This window comes from Delphinapterus leucas, chromosome X (assembly GCF_059928025.1).
Source record: "Delphinapterus leucas isolate spDelLeu-1000000601 "Yukka" chromosome X, BTC_Dleu_Yukka2, whole genome shotgun sequence".
NCBI lineage: Eukaryota > Metazoa > Chordata > Mammalia > Artiodactyla > Monodontidae > Delphinapterus > Delphinapterus leucas.
The window spans coordinates 716276-734497 of record NC_143150.1 but is presented as its reverse complement, the minus strand read 5'-3'; the positions used below and the strand labels follow the sequence as shown (position 1 = coordinate 734497).

Here is an 18222-nt window from a genome sequence, read left to right as displayed (position 1 = left end):
AAGTTTAAATGTAATTCAGAATGTAATATAATTCTTTACATCAACCAGTTGAAGGAGAAGAACCTGGGAAGACATCTGATAAAAGTCATGCTAGTGGAAACTGTCAGGTACTTGATGTGCATCCTCTCATTTAATTTTCCTAACAACCCTTTTACTAATGTGGAAACTGGAGCTCAGAGGTTAAGAGGCTTGCTCAAAGTCACAGAGTTGGTGTAGAGGGCCATTTTCAATGTCAAACATTAATTTTTATCAATCTGACAGATGAACAACAGTATGCCAGCCAGTAAAGTGGTTTTAGTGAGGGTGCCCATCTCCTCATGTCTGTCAGTCCTGAATTGCCCATTCATATTCTTTGCTTTATTTTCTATAGAGTTATTTGTCTTTTTTTCCTGCTGATTTGCATAATTTCTTTGTATGTTCTGGAAATTTCATCTTTTGTCTGGTATGTTGCAAATATTTAGTCCCAGGCTGACTTAGTTTATTGTGTCATATGTCAGACAAAAGCCTTAAAACAATATATCAATGTTATCTTTCATTTTATGCCTTTGCCTTTCTTCTTTCAAAGACCTTTCATTTCCTCAAGACCATAAATAATAGTTTTATGTACTTTCTTCTTTTATAATTTTGGTTTTTGCATTTAGAAACTTAGGTCATCTGGAACTTATGGTGTTAACTCCTTGCAGTTGGAGTTTAACTTCATTTTATCCCAACTGGATCACTAGTTGTCCCTGCACCACTTTTTGAGCAGTTGCCTGCACACCCATTGGTTTGAAAGGCCACTTTGATCATATATTAAGTTTCTTTATATATACATGAGCCCATTTCTGTTTTCTCCTTCATTCCCTTGATCTGTTTGTTCCTTTGCTAATACCATACTTTAGTTACTAGGGGTTTTTAGCATAGAAACAGAAAGGCAGTGTATACAGAGCCTGAGAGCATGGGGCTTTGAGCCAGGTAGCCTGGTTTGAGTCCTGAGACTACCTTTAACTAGGTATGTGACTTTGGGCAAATAACTCAAGCTCTCTCTATGTCAGTTTCCTTATATGTAAAATGGAGATATTAATTCACTGCTCATCTCTTAGAGTTATTGTGAGGATAAGACGAATTAATGGAAATAAAGCACTTAGGATAATGTATGGCAAAGGGGGAGACTCAGTAAATGCAACCTATTCCAGAATTTGGACTTGGTAGGGCACTTACTCCCCACACAGGCCATTCTACTTCCTCAAAAGTATCTCGTAGTCAGCAATTATATATTAGGATTGCTTTGAATTTATAGACTAATTTAGGGAGGAACTTACACCTGTACCGCATTGGGTCTTTCCATCCATGAACTTGGTGTATGTCCCTCCCTACATTCATGTCGTTTTATCTTTTTCAGAAATATATTGACATTTTCTTCACAGTAAAAACTGGCATATTGCCACATCCACTCTGCTCAATCAGCAGGTTCAGCTAGATGGTTCACACTCACAAAACCCAAATAGGCCATCCTGGCACCCATAAGTATTCAACTTTGCAGACTGCAGAACAAGAAACCCAGCCTGCCAGAAGGCTGGCATCAGCAAGCATTCTCAGCTGTCTAGGGCTTGTCTCTGCCCCCATTAACAGCTCAGGTGTGAAGAAATGAGAGCATATGGGGGGGGGATGGGGGAGAACAGGAGCTACTATGGCTTAGAAGCCCCATGTCCCAAATTAGGGACCACTCTGTCTTTGCTCCCTGTGTGTAGCCTCGGTCCCAGCCAGGGTCAGGGCCCAGGAATGATAGGCCCACTGCACTCAGGGACCCTGAGCTGTGACTCCCAGCAGGTGTTGATGTGCAGTCCCAGCCCTCCCAGACCAGGCTCAGGGTACCTCCTGGGACATTGTGCCGGAAGCAGGCCCGCCCATTCCACAGGTGACCATCCACCTTCATCAGGTTTCCAGGGCAACCAAACTAGAAAGTGAATCCAAGGTCAGTGCCTCACCTCGAGGGAGAAAGGGTTTTGGTAATCCTACTTTCAGAGGTACTATTCCCAGAAGGAGGACAGAATACATGGCAGCAAAACCAACAGATATTTACTATAGTATTTCTCATTAGATTCATAGTTTTTGTTCTTCTGTTCATATTGCTGAACACTCTAAATAGTAATAGTAGAGTCAGTGGGTTATGTTGGTTTTTTCTAGGTAGATGATCATATCATCTGCAAATGACAGGTTTGACTCCAATATGTGTGTGTGTGTGTGTGTGTGTGTGTGTGTGTGTGTGTGTATCCTTTTTTCAGGAGCATTCTTATTTCATTGGTATGGACTTATAAAAGTTGAATAGCAGAGTTGGGTGGCAAATACCATTCTTTCTGACTCTAATGGGAATACTTCTGTCCATCATTAAGTATGAGTTTGTTATGATTTTGTGGTAGATACCCTCTATTCCTTTATTAAGTTAAGGGAGTTTCTTTCTAATTCTAGTTTACTGAGAGTTTTTAATCATGAGTGTCTCATGTTTTATCAAATGCCTGTTTGTCATTTTCTGAGATGATAATGTGGTTGTTTCATTGTTTTAAAAGTTTCCAACATTGAAAGCTTTTAAAACAGTGAACTGATGTTTCATTCCTCAGATAAACCCTACTTTGCCATGATGTATTATTGTTCTTTTAATACAAAGTAGATTCTAGTTGCTAAAATTTGGCCTAAGATTGTTACATCTATGTTCATAAGTGAGATTAGTCTAAAGTGTTCTTGTCTTGGGCTCCTCTTGTCTAATTTTGGTATCAGGATTATTTTATTAAGTTATAAAATGAGTTGGATTTTTTTCTCTTTTTTGGAAAGACAATATAGCATAATAATTAAGAACATGGCTCTGTAGCCAGATGCTTTGGTTGGAATCCTGATTTGCCACTATCTTGATGTCTAGCACTATCGGTTACTTTCACCTATTTTTGAACCATATATAAATAGAGCCATATAGTATGTACTCTTTTGGGTCTAGTTTCTTTCAATCAGTATTATGTTTGTGAGGTTCATCCGTGTGGTTACATGAAGCAATAGTTTAGAAATTCTCATTGCTGTATAGTATTCCATTGTCTGAATATACCACAGTTTGTTTATTCATTCTACTATTAAGAGATAATTTCAGTTTTTAAAAGGCTTTTACAAATTGTGCTGCTATGAATATTCTTGTTGTTGTGAACATATGTACATTTGTTGGATACATACCTGGGGGTGGAATACGTATGTATATATGTTCAGCTTTAATAGATAATGCCAACAATTTTCCTAAAGTGTCTTTACTGCCTCTCACTCCACATCCTTGCCAATACTTAATAATGTCTGCGTTGTTCATTTTTGCCATTCTGGTATGTGTGTAGTAGTATTGCATTGTGACTTTAATTTCCATTTTGTTGACCACTAATAAAGTTGAAAACCTTTTCATATTTTCTTTTAGTTCTAGCATGTTATTATTATATGAATAGCATCCGTATTATACATGGATATAGTCCGTGGATTAAACCCTATGTTCATAGCCCCAGAATTAAAGTCAAATAATCAGGATGTTTTTATTTAGGTCCATAACATGTGCATAACAATTTATTAGGTTGTATTAGTTAAAATTACACTTGGTTGAGAACCAAGCAAAAACTCTAAAAATAATGCCTTCAGCAAAGTTAAAGTTTAATTCTCCATCATGGAAAAATAGTAAGTGGGTAGACAGTAAATGGCTGTTATTAGGGAAATAGGTATCTTATATCTTATTGCTCCATTTACAGGGTCTCCAAAGAGTCCAAGATGGATGTTAAAATTTCAGACATACAATGATATTCTAAACAGCAAATGGAAGGAAGTTAAAAGAACCCAAAACCTTCCTTTTAAGGAATCTCCCTGGTTGTACATATAACCTTTTCATAAATGTCTTATTGGCTAGCAATTATATGGTAACAACTAGCTGCAAGAGATACTAAGAAATATTTTAGCTTACAGGCAACCTACCAGCTAAAAATTAGCTTCTGTTTACTAAGAAAGATACTTAAAGGATATTGAGAGCAGCATCTTTCATACAGGAAATGGTAGAGAGAACTCAAAGAAGTAAAAGCCGCAGTCCCTATTCATAAGAGAATTTCAAATGTATTGAGTAGTAAAGACTGTAATGTAAGATTCAGCCAGAAAGTACAAAGAATAAACATTGTGATAGGAAATTTAAGGGACCTAGGAACTCATGAAAGGGGCAACCTGGACAGAAACAGAAAATATAACATAGGCACAGAATAAACATTAATTGAATGAATGAATAGGTAATTGAAAGAGTAAATGAGCATTTGGCTAATTTTTTTTTCAGTTGAGAACAACTGAAAATCACACAGTACTGTGAGGGAGATACTTTAACATTTAATTGCTTATAATGACGGGTTATACTTTGGGGGATTAGTGCAATAACATATATATAATCAATTATACACCTTGTATTAATAAACATTCTTTTTGAAGTTTGTACTCCTGTCTTTTTCAAAAGGGATAAAAGTAGAATGTTTCCAGTATCTTACGGATGTTGCGAGGCATTAGATAATTAAAAAATATTCCAGTTGCGCAAAATCCCCCCTTCCCTAAATGCAACAACATTTCCAAAGCTTATAGGTATTGTGTATTTACAGATAAGGCCAGCCTCCCACCATGCAGAAAGATAATAATGAAAAATGACTTTAAAAACAACACCTATTCATCTTTGTGATATATCCAGGAGGGAAGTAACTACTGGCATAAACTGTAAATTATATGAAGGGCGACATATGCAAGATGGACTAGGAGGAAAAGTCCAGGACCAGATGGCTGCATGGATGAATTCTACCACTCAGAGAAAAATTAATACCAATCTTTCTTAGGTGCTTCCAAAACACAGAAGAGGGAGCACTTCCAAACTCATTTTATGAGGCCAGCATCACTCTGATATGAAAGCCTGACAAGGATACCACAAGAAAAGAGTACTACAGGCCAATATCCCTAATGAACAGAAATGCAAAAATCTTTAATAAAATACTAGCAAACTGAATTCAACAGCACATTGAAAGGATTATACACCATGAACAACTGGGATTTATCCCTGGGATATAAGGATGTTTCAACATATGCAAATCAATCAATATGATACACCACATTAATAGAATGAAAGATAAAAACCACATGATCATCTCAATTGATGCAGAGAAAGCACTGTAAAAACTCTCAACAAAACAGGTATAGGAGGAACTTACCTTAATACAATAAAGGCCATATATGAAAAGTCCACAGCTAACATCATAATCGGTGGGGGGGGAGATGAAAGCTTTCCCTCCAAGATCCAGTACAAGGCAAAGATACCCACTCTTTCCACTTCTATTCAACATAATACTGGAAATCTTAGCCAGAGCAGTTAGTCAAGGAAAATAAATAAAAGGCATCCAAATCAGAAGTAAAATTTATCTCTGCTTGCAGATGACATGATAATATGTGCAGATAACCCTAAAGACTCAACAAAAAAGCTGTTAGAACTAATAAATTTGGTAAGGTTGAAGAATACAAAATCAACGTACAAAAATTAGTCTTGTTTCTATACACAATGAACTATCCAAAAAGGAAATTAAGAAAGCAATCCTGTTCACAATAGCAACAAAAATAATAAAATGCTTATGAGTAAAGTCAAAGACATATATACCCACTGAAAATTATAAAAACATTCATGAATGAAATTAAAGAGGACACAGATAAATGGAAAGACATCTTGTGTTCATGGATTAAAAGAATTAATATTGTTAAAATGCCCATTCTACCTAAAGTGATCTAAAGAGTCAATGCATTCCCTATCAAAATGTCAATGGCATTATTTTTTTACGGAAATAAGAAAAACTCCTAAAATTCGTATGGGATCACAAAAGATCCCGAATAGCCAAAGCAATCCTGAGGAAGAAGAATGAAGATGGAGGCATCACACTTCCTGATTTCAAATGATATTATAAAGCTACAGTATTCAAAACATCATGGTATTGGCACAAGAAACAGACACATAGATCAATGGAACAGAATAGAGAACCCAGAAATGAACCCATACACCCATGGTCAACTGATCTTTGACAAGAGTGCCAAGAATACACAATAAAACCAAGAAATGATTTTGGGGGGACTTTGTATCCACTTCAAGAAAAATGAAATTGGACCTTTTACTCACACCATATACAAAAAGTCAACTCAAAATGGATTAAAGACTTAAATGTAAGATCTAAACCCATAAAACTCCTAGAAGACAACATAGGGAAAAAGCTTTTTGGCACTGGTTTTGGCAATGAATTTTTATTTGATATGGCAAGAAAAGCAAACATAGACAAGTAGGATTGCATCAAACTAAAAAGCTCTGGGACTTCCCTCATGGCACAGTGGTTAAGAATCCGCCTGCCAATGCAGGGGACACGGGTTCAAGCCCTGGTCTGGGAAGATCCCACATGCTGCGGAGCAACTAGGCCCATGCACCACAACTACTGAGCCTGTGCTCTGGAGCCCGTGTGCCACAACTACTGAAGCCCACGCACCTAGAGCCTGTGCTCTGCAACAAGAGAAGCCACCGCAATGAGAAGCCCATGCACCGCAACGAAGAGTAGCCCCTGCTCACTGCAACTAGAGAAAGCCCGCGCACAGCAAGGAAGACCCAACACAGCCAAAAATAAATAAAAAGCTTCTGCACAGCGAAGGAAACATCAACAGAGTAAACAGGCAGCCTATGGAATGGGAGAAAATATTTGCAAACCGTGTATCTGATAAGGAGTGAATATCTAAAATATACAAGGAACTCAGTAACAAAAAACCCAAATAACTCTATTAAGAAGTGGGCAAAGGACCTGAATAGACATTTCTCAAAAAAAAAAAAAAAACCCATACAAATGGCCAACAGGTATATGAAAAGGTACTCAACATCATCAGTCATCAGGGATGTGTGCAAACACACACAAACACACACACAGTGGAATATTCAGCCCCCAAAAGAAGGAAATCCTACCATTTGTGACAACATGGGTTAACCTGGAGTGAAATAAGCCAGTCACAGAAGGATAAATACTGCATGATTCCACTTATATGAGGAATCTAAAATAGTCAAACACATAGAACCAGAAAGTAGAATGGTGGTTGCCAGGGGCTGAGGGGAGGGAGAAATGGGGAGATGATGGTTAAAGTTTCAGTTATTCAGGATGAGTAAGTTCTAGACATCTAATATACAACAGTGTGACTGTAGTTAACAATACTGTATTGTGTACTTGAAATTTGCTAAGAGGGTAAATCTTAAGTGTTCTCACCACCGTGCCCCTCCCCACCAAAAATGGTAACTATGTGAGGGGATGGATATATTAGTTTGATTGTGGTGATTATTTCACAATATATATCAAAACATTAAGTAGTATACCTTAATTATATACAATTTTCATTTGTCAATTATACCTCAGTAAATCTGAAAAAAAATTACATGCAAGATGAGAGCTCAAACATAAATAAAAGGTAACAGAAGCAGAATTAGGATGTGAAAGCCTCTTTGTTTTTTCAGTCTCCATTCTTTCAGGAAGAGAAAAAAACAGTAGCTGTTTCACTAGATGAAAAGCAAATACGGGAACTGCAGAAGTGGGATACTGCATTTCGTGTTCTCGTTTTTGAAAGTGTCTACAACTGCTTATTAATTCCTCTAGGTAACTATCTGTTCTTGTTGATGATATTATTCTTTATGGATGATTGGTGATTACTGTTAATTGAAGTACAGAGCACTGCTTTTCTCTGAACTCCAGAATGCTGTAAGGGAAACATTTTAAGTATGAAGAACAAATTTATTTTTGTAACATGGTGAAGATTAGAGACCTGAAAAAATCTATTTTCAGCTGGAAACTTATTCTCCGTGTTCTACAAGTTTTAGACTGTGTTTCTCATTGCATTCTCAATAAATGGTGCTGATCTTGTAAAGGAAAAATGCTATCAGAATGCAAGAAAAGAGAATAATTGAATTCTCAGTCATTACAGCCTAAAGTACTTTAAAAGGTCATTGAGTGTCCTTCAGAAACTTGAGTCTGTAGAAATAAAGGGGCTCATCCAAGACCACGTGGCTGGGCAAGAGCAAGGCCAGTGCTCATTCTGTGTCCCCTTTTAAGAATGTCAAATCCCGAATCTATTTAACTTAAGAAGTCATGGACAAGATTACCAAAGTCCTCACTAGAAGCACTGTTTGAATTCCTGAGCCTTATCCTTGTTTTATCTGCACTCTGCTTTTAATTTTTTGTTTCTGCCTTTATTGGGTTACATAGGATCTAGAACCTACATATAAATCAGGCATAGGGCTGACATCACCACAATCAAGGTAATAGACATATCCAACACCTCCAAAGTTTCCTTGTGTTGTCTTTGTTTTGTTTCATATAATTTTGTTTTTGTGGTAAGAAGACAATGTGAGATCTACCCTCAGCAAATTTTGAAATGCACAATACTGTATGCCCATTGAATAACTACTCCTCTTTCCCCTACCCACATCCACTGGCAACCACTATCGTATGGTCTGCTTCTTTGAGTTTGACTATTTTAGTTTCATAATATAAGTAGCATCATGTGTATATGTCAATCCCAATCTCCCAATTTATCCCTCCCCCCTTTCCCCCCTGGTAACCATAAGTTTGTTTCCTACATCTGTGACTCTATTTCTGTTTAGGAGTTCCTTATGTATTTTGGATATTAACTCTATTAGATATATGGTTTGCAAATATTTGATACCAGTTCTTAATTTTAATATGTATAATTTTTTCCCATTTTGGAGCTCTTTGTGTTCTGTTTAAGAAAATTTTTCCTACCCGAAGCTCATTCAGATGTTCTACTTTTTACCTAAAAGTTTCATTATTTTACCTTTCACATTTATATCTATAATACACCTGGATTTGATTTTTGTGTATGGTCTGAAGCAGGGGGTCAAGATTCATTTTCTTTTTCACATGGATGTCCATTGAGTCAGAATCGTTAATAGAAAAGACCATTTTTTTGTCATCAATCAGGCATTTGTTTATGTGTTGATGTTTCTGGATTCTTTACTTGGTCTATCCTTGGTTTGTTGTCTATCCTTGTACCAGTACTACACTGTCTTGATATTGTAGCTTTACAACAGGTCTTGACATGTGGTAATATTGGGTTGGCCAAAACGTTCATTCGGTTTTTTTCCATAAGATGTCTCTAGTAGCGTTTAGTTGTCTTTAACTTCATTCGATACAATTTTGTTAGATTGCATTGTGACAGCTGTCATATCAGCATGCATTAAAAAAATTTATCAAAATTGGTGAATTTTTGTGTAGCCACTTTAATATTGAAGATGGAAGAAAGAAGCAATATTTTCAGCATATTATGCTTTACTATTTCAAGAAAGGTAAAAACGCAATTGAAATGCAAAAAAAGATTTGTGCAGTGTATGGAGAAGGTGCTGTGACTGATCAAACGTGTCAAAAGTGGTTTGTGAAGTTTCGTGCTGGAGGTTTCTCACTGGATGATGCTCCACGGTCGGGTAGACCAGTTGAAGTTGATAGCCATCAAATCGAGACATTAATTGAGAACAGTCAACGTTACACCCATGCAGTAGACAGCCAACATACTCAAAATGTCCAAATCAAGTGTTGAAAATCATTTGCACCAGTTTGGTCATGTGAATCGCTTTGATGTTTGGGTTCCACATAAGTTAAGCAGAAAAAACCTTGACCATATTTCCACATGCGATTCTCTACTGAAACGTAATGAAAACGTTCCGTTTTTAAAACAAATTGTGATGGGTGATGAAAAGTGGATACTGTACAATAATGTGGAATGGAAAAGATCGTGGGGCAAGCGAAATGAACCACCATCAACCACACCAAAGGCCGGTCTTCATCCAAAGAAGGTGATGTTGTGTATATGGTGGGATTGGAAGGGTGTCCTCTATTATGAGCTCCTTCTGGAAAACCAAACGATTAATTCCAACAAGTACTGCTCCCAATTAGACCACTGAAAGCAGCACTCGAGGAAAAGTGTCCAGAATTATTAAACAGAAAATGCATAATCTTCCATCAGGGTAATGCAAGACCACGTGTTTCTTTGATGACCAGGCAAAAACTATTACAGCTTGGCTGGGAAGTTCTGATTCATCTGCCGTATTCACCAGACATTGCACCTTTGGATTTCCATTTGTTTCAGTCTTTACAAAAATTCTCTTAATGGAAAAAATTTCAGTTCCCTGGAAGACTGTAAAAGGCACCTGGAACAGTTCTTCGCTCAAAAAGATAAAAAGTTTTGGGAAGATGGAGTTATGAAGTTGCCTGAAAAATGGCAGAAGGTAGTGGAACAAAACGGTGAATATGTTGTTCAATAAAGTTCTTGGTGAAAATGAAAAATGTGTCTTTTATTTTTAACTTTAAAAATGGAAGGAACTTTTTGGCCAACCCAATACATGAGTCCTCCAGCTGTGTAATTCTCAAATGTTGCCTTAGCTATTCTTAGCCCTTTGCATTTCTACATAAATTGCAGAATTTGTCTTCTCAATATCCACAGGAAAAAGACCTGCTGGGGTTTTGATTTGGATTGCTTTAAGTCTATAGCTCAATTCAGGGAAAAATGACATTTTTTTAAGTGAGGTCTTCCACTCCATGAGCATGTTATATCCCTCCTTTTGTGTGGGTCTTTAATTTCTCTCAGTAATCTGTTATAAGTTTCAGTATAGAGGCCTTGTACCTCTTGTTGGATTTTTTCCTAGCTATTTCATCTTTATTTTAAAAATACTGTAAAGCTATTATAAATGGACTAATTTTTTAAAGTTCATTTCCTATTTTTTGCTAGTATATATGAATTAAATGGATTTGTTTATGTTGGTCTTATGCCCAGTGACCTTGCTAATTTACTTATTAATTCTAATAGTGTGTGGGTTTTTATAATCTTCTACAAACACAGTCAGGTCATTTTTGAATAATCACAATTTTATTTCTTCCTTTTTAATCTGCATGCCTTTTCTTTTATTGCCTTACTAAATTTGCTAGGACTTTCAGGGATGATATTAGGCATCCTTTTTTATTCCCAAGTTCAGAGAGACAGTTTTTAATAATTCACCAATAAGTGATGTTTATTGTAGATTTTTGACAGATATTCTTTATCTGTTTAAGAAAATTCCTCTCTTAGCTATATTTTAGCTATGTTTTATTTTATTATTGTACTAGTTGTATGCTCTGGGACAGGCTATATCAGACTGGAATTTCTCTTCCTTAACCATCTTGGCCTCATGCCTTCTGAGGGTGTAGATCTTTCCTCACTATTTAAATCTCTTCTTTGGTTTCTGTTTTTTTTCAGGTTTTCTACTTCTCCTTGAGTCAATTATGGTAATTTATATTTCCTAGAAAATTGTCGGTTTCATCTAAGTTTTCCATTTTTTTTTGACTTGAGGAAATATGTAGTTTTATTTTTTAAATGTTTTATTTTCTTTGTAGCATTTATCACTAATGTAATTTAATTTTTCATTCATTATTTATGGTCTCTCCACTATATTGTTGTCTCTATGACTGTGGGGACTGTGTCATGGCCTGCCACATAGTAGCCATTCAGTAAATATTTCTTGAGTGGATGATTGTGTGATCTCTCTTTAAGTATGTCCCCTTTTCCATTGCTAATGCTGTTTACTTGTTTTTTCTCTTTTTTCTTGATTCTCTTTCCAGAGGCTTATCTATTTTGTTGGTCTTTTCAAAGGACCCACGTTAGGATCTCTTGATCAACTCAATTTCTTTGCTTTCTTTTTTAAAAATAGTCTGCTTTTCCCTTTATTAATTTCTTCATTGTATTTTCTGTATGTTTTATTATTGCTGCATTGTTCTTCTTATTGTTATCCTTATTCTAAATTCTTGAGATGAAAACTAATTTACTTTCTGTCTTCCTTGCTTTCTAACAAATACATTTAAGGCCATATATTTTCTTCCTCACTTTGGCTGCATTACATAGGTTTTGTTGTATAGTAGTTCCAGTGGTTTTTTTTTAAGTTCTAACTCATTTGTGTTTTCTGTTTTTATTTTCTCTTCAACTCAAGAGTTATTTAGAAATGCATTTAAAACGTCCAGGTGTGTAGATCTGGGCCAGGTTGGGGGGGATATTTTTTGCTATTATGTTCATTTTTAACACTACATTATGGTAATTGTGGCCTGTGTGATATCAGCTTTATGGAAATTTTTTGATACTTCCTCTGTTACCTAGAACGGGGATCCACAAACTACAGCTTGTAGGCTACATGGGCCTGGTGCCTATTTTGGAAATCAAGTTTTATTGGAACACAGCCACACCCATTTGTTTACATACTACCTATGACTGCTTTCCAGCTACAACTGCAAAGCTGAGTGGCTGTAATAGAGACTCTGTGGCCCATACAGCTTAAAACATATACTGTTTGGCCTTTCCATTAAAAAGGTTGCTGACCCCTGACTTCAAACATGGTCAATTTTTGTAACTTTTTCATATGAATTGAAAAATACGTATATTGTCTCTTGAGTAAAAGTCCCTTATAGCCTTGTTAGAATAAGCTTGTTAAGTTGTGTTATACTGATCCTTATATCCTTCCTCATTGAGAGAGATATGTATAAACCTCCCATCATAACTAAATTTGTCTATTTCCTATATTTTAGTCAGGGTTAGCCTTATATATTTTGAAGCTGTATTGTTAGTGCATAAAGAATGTATAAAGGTCCATAACTTTTATATTGTCCTGGTATATTTTTCCTTCATAAAATATGAAGTAGCCCTCTTTGTCCCATTCATTTATGCATATATTTATACATGCCTTGAATTCTTTCTTTGTAAAGCATGTTACTATTCCTGTTTGGATTAGGTTCAACTACATATATTAGGAAAAAATAATAAATAAAATTAGTTTAAAGAAGAAAGATTTTTTCTTGGGTAGAAGAAGTCTGGAGATAGGTATTCAAGGGCTCTGCGATACTATCAGGGACCCAGGCTCCTATCTTCTGCTTCACCATCTCGGTGTATGGTTTCCATCCTAAGGTCCCCTCATGGTCCACGAGACTTCTGGAGCTCCAGCCAGCACATCTCCATTGAGGGCCAGAAGGAAGAGGAAAGGTAGGAGGGCAAAAATGGGCTGGTCCCAGCTCTGCCAATTTCTAATAAGTGACCTTCCCAGAAAGCCCCAGAAAACAATTCAATTTTCATCTCATTGGCAGAATTTAGTCAAGTGGCCACACCTAAGCTTCCAGGGAGGCCTATCAGATAGCTCTGTCTGCTAAAAATTGACATTGTTACCAAGGACATTTGGATTAGGACAGCTAGCAACTTCTGCCACTCCCTGTTTGTTGCATGTTGTAGTTCTTGTTAATATCATTTTCCTGCTATAAGTTTCTCCATCCCTTTATTCTCAACCTTCCTCAGTTATTTTGTTTCAGGTATGTCTCTTTTAAATAGAATATAGCAAGATCTTGAGTTACTTGGTTTTAAACAATCAGAACATCTGTCTATTAATAGGTGAGTGTAATGCATTCATTTTATTATCATTGCTGGTATATATGGCAATATTCCTGCCATTATTTTTTTTCTGCTTTCTTTGTGCCATGCTTTCTGTTTAATTCTTTTTACCTCTCCTTCCATTTGTTACTCTGATTGAGTTTTCCATTACCTGTTTTTTCAATTTTAGACATTGTCCTTACTGTCTTGATTCTTTTAGATAATACTCTTAATGTTTCACAACATTGTTTTGAAATAATTTCAGATTTACAGAAAAGTTGCAAGAATAGTACAAAGGATTCCTGTGTACCCTTCACCCAGATCCCCCAAATGTCAGAATTTTATCGTATTTCTGGATAATTTTTCCTGAACCATTTGAGGATAAGTTACACAAATGATGTCCCTTCAGTGGATATTTCCTAAAGAACAAGGACATTCTCTTACATGACAATAATAAAATAATATCAGGAAATTAAAATTCATATAATACTGTATCTGATCCATAGATGGTATTCTAATTTCATCAGTTTTCCTAATAACATCCCTTACCGTACGAAAAACAAAACAAAAAACCCTTTATCCTTGTCCAGGATGCAGACCAGGTTCACACATTGCACATAATTGTCATGACTTTTTAGTCTCCTTTGATTGGAAACAGTTCCTGTGTCTTTTGTGGCCTTAATATTTTTGAAGACTACAGGCCAGTTATTTTGGAAAAATGTCCCTCGTTTTGGATTTGTTTATGTTTTATCATAATTATATGGAGATTATATACTTTGGCAATAACACCACAAAAGTGATGTTGTGTTCTTCTCAGTGATTTGTTTTAGGAGGCACATGATATCAATTTGTCCCTTCATATGTGATTGCAACTTTGACCATGCCCTTAAGGAAGTGTTTATGAGGTTTTCCACTATAAATTTTTCCCTTTGAAATTAGTAAGTATCTTGTGGGGAGTTTTAGCATTCATCAATGATCCTTTCCTAATTATTTATTATTAAGATGGTTATCAAAGGCAATGGTCTAATTCCATCATTCCGTCTACATTTACTAGTTAGCATTCTACTCCAGGGAAGGGCTTTTCCTTCTTCCCATTTGTTTATTTTTTCATTCATTTATTTATATTAGTGTGGACACCTGGATTCTTATTTTGCCCATATGTTCTAACCCATTATTGTCATTAGCTACTTTGAGACACATAGTAGGCACACACAGTGGAAGCCCCTCCCATGTTCTATTGACATGTTCCCATCATTTTTTGAGTACTACCTGATTTTCTGGCACAAGAAGATGTTTCAGTTTCATCTCCTCCTTTCCTGCATTCAGCCCTGGGTTCAGCATTTCTTCAAGGATCCCTGGTTCCCTTACTTTTTTTAACAGTTCTATTGAGGTATAATTGACATACAATAAACTACATGTTTAAAGTATACAATTTGATAAGTTTTGACAAATACACACCTATATACACCATCACCACAATCAAGATAATGAACATATCCTTCACCCCTCAAGTTTTCTTTGTGCCCCTTTGTAATTCCTCCCCCTTGCCACTTCATATCCCTTCCTTAACCCCAGGAAACCCTGACCTGCTGTCAATATAGATTACTCTGCATTTTCTAGAAATATATATGTATATATATACATATATATATATAGAATATGTACTCTTTGTTACCTTTCAAACAACAGAATTATTTTGAGATTCATCCAAGTTATAGCATGTATCATTATTTTTATTACAGAGTAGTATTAAATGATATAATTATTACCACAATTTTTTTATCCATTCACCTGTTGATAGACATTTGAGTTACTTGCAGTTTTTGTCTACTACAAATAAAGCTGCTTTGAACATTTGTGTACAAGTCTTTGTATTGGATATATGCTCTCTCTTCCCTTGGAGAAATACCTAGGAGCAGACTGGCTGAATCATATGGTAGGTGTATATTTAACTTTTTAAGAAATTACCAGGGGCTGTTTTCCAAAACAGCCTGCTGGGATTTTTTATTGGGATTATATTGACTCTATTGATCATTTTGGGGAGAATTGACATCTTAAAAATATTGAGTCTTCCAGTCCATGAACATGGTATATCTCTCCATTTATTTAGGTCTTTAATTCTCTCAACAATTTTTTGTAGTTTTCAGTATACGGGTCTTGCATATCTTTTGTCAGACTTATCCCTACACATTTCATATGTTTAGCCTACTGTTCTATTGTTTTAATTTCATTTTCCTACTGTTCATTGCTGCTATATAAAAATACATTTGATTTTTATATATTGAGTTTGTATCCTACAACTTTGATAGATTCACTTGTTAATTTTAGTAGTTTTTTTGAAGAGTCTATTGGATTACCTACATAGGTCATCATCTGTAAATAGAGGCAGTTTTACTTCTTTCTTTCCAATCTGGATGCTTATGTTTATTTTTGTCACCTTACCACATTCATTGGAACCTCTAATAAGCTGTTGAATACAGTTTAATGACAGTGAGAGCAGTCACGGTAGGCTTGTTCTTGATCTTTGGAGATATCATTCAATTTTTCACCATTAAGTATGATGTTACCTGAAGGTTTTTCATAGATTCTCTCATCAGTTTGAGGAAGTTTCCTTCTATTCCTAGTTTGCTGAGAGTTTTCTATTTCATCAATCATAGATGTTGTATTTTATCAAATGCTTATTCTATAAAAATCTATTTAGATGATCATATAGTTTTTTTTCTTTTTCAGTCTGTTAATATTGATGAATTACACTGATTTTTTGATTGCTAAACCAACCTTGCATTCCTGGAATAAACCCCATGAATAATGATGAATTATCCATTTTATGTATTGCTGGATTTGATTTGCTAAAAATTTATTAAGAATTTTTGCATCTGTATACACAAGGGATATTAGTTTGTTGTTTTCAGTTTTGGAAAGTCTTTCTATGGCTTTGGTGTCAGAGAAATGCAGGCTTCAGAAAATGAGTTAGATAGTATAGCCTTCTTTTCAATTTAATGGGAGAGTTTGGGTAGAATTGATATTCTTTCTTCCTTAAGTATTTGGTAGAATTCACCATTCAAGCTTTCTGGGCCTGGAGGCTTCTTTGTGGGAACCTTTTTATTTATTTAATAGATATAGGGCTATTCATGTTATCTATTTCTTCTTGAGTGAGCTTTGGTAATTTGTGTCTTTTAAGGTACTTATTCATTTTATCTAAGTAGTTGAATATACTGGCATAAAGTTGTTCATATTTTATCCTTTGTTATATGTAAAATCTATAGTAATGTCATCTCTGACTCCTATGTTGGTAATTTGCATCTTCTTTCTCATTTCTATATTGGTAATTTGTGTCTCTTCTGATAAGTCTGGCTAGAGGTGTAACAGTTTTACTGAATATCTCAAAGAATCATCTTTGGTTTCACTCATTTTCTCTCTTTTTCCATTTATGTCAACTCTGATCTGTGTTATTTCCTTCCTTTTGCTTACTTTGAACTTCCTTCAGTCTTCTTTTTCTAGTTTTTTAAAAGGTGGATGGAAGCTGAGATCCATTATTTGAGGCCTATCTTTTCATATAAATGTTGAGCGCTATAAATTTCCTTCTCTACGTACTGTTTTAGTTGTATCCCACAAATTTTGGTATGCTTTCGTTTTTATTAAGTTCAAAATACTTTCTAATTTTTCTTTTGACTTCCTCATTGATCCACAAGTATTTAAAAGTATGTTATTTAGTTTCTAAATACTTGGGGTTTTCATGATATCTTTCTGTTATTGATGTTTAATTTAATTCCATTGTGGTCAGAAAAAATACTTTTTGTGGCTTGAATCCTATTAAAATTATTTAAAACGTTTTGTTTAATTATATTTTGTTTATTTAATTTTTATATAAATTTCTTTACTTATTTTTGGCCACACTGGGTCTTCCTTGCTGCACACAGGCTTTCTCTAGTTGCAGTGAGTGGGGGCTACTCTTTGTTGCGGTGCATGGGCTTCTCATTGTGGTGGCCTCTGTTGTTGCAGAGCATGGGCTCTAGGCATGCGGGCTTCAGTAGTTGTGGCACGTGGGCTCAGTAGTTGCAGCTCACAGGCTCTAGAGCACAGGCTCAGTAGTTGTGGCACCTGGGCTTAGTTGCTCTGCAGCATGTGGGGTCTTCCCGGACCAGGGCTCGAACCCATGTCCCCTGCATTGGCAGGTGGGTTCTTAACCACTGTGCCACCAGGGAAGTCCTAATTTTTAAAATTGAAGTATAATTGACCTACAATACTATGTTAGTTCCAGGTGCACAACACAGTGATTCAATAATTCTATACCTTACAAAACAATCACCACGATAAGTCAAGTTACCATCTGTCACTATACAAAGTTATTATAATATTATTGATTGTGTTCCCCATGCCATACATTGAGAATGTTTTATGACCCAGAATGTGGTCTATATAGGTAACTTTTCTGTGTACACCTGAAAAGGATATGTATTTTGCTGTTGGGTAGAGTATGCTTAGAAATATCAATTAGGTTAAGTTTTTTTTAAGTTAATCAAAATCTCTTTATTGTTTCTCATTTAGAGATATAAAGGGCAAAACCAATAAAAATAAAGACATTTACTCAATTTAACAGCTGGTATGCAGTCTGAGATTGTATAGCACTCATTACTCAGAAGGCTGCCTAAGATAGTAATTGCCCTTTTCTCTTCAATACTGATTTTTTCCCTTCCAATTCATCCCTTAAATATTTCCAGTACAGATTTTTCCCTCCCCAGCTCATTCTTTAAATAT

At 35.6% G+C, this 18222-nt stretch overlaps 1 protein-coding gene across 1 annotated transcript in view; it reads left to right on the top strand.

Annotated features, from left to right (window-relative positions):
* BRCC3 (BRCA1/BRCA2-containing complex subunit 3) overlaps positions 1-18222 on the top strand; it is a 74730-nt gene that overhangs the window by 34344 nt on the left and 22164 nt on the right. Inside the window, exon 8 of the mRNA XM_022566274.2 lies at positions 13012-13086. Coding sequence (XP_022421982.1) covers positions 13012-13086 — 75 coding nt within the window. The remainder of the gene's footprint in view (positions 1-13011; positions 13087-18222) is intronic.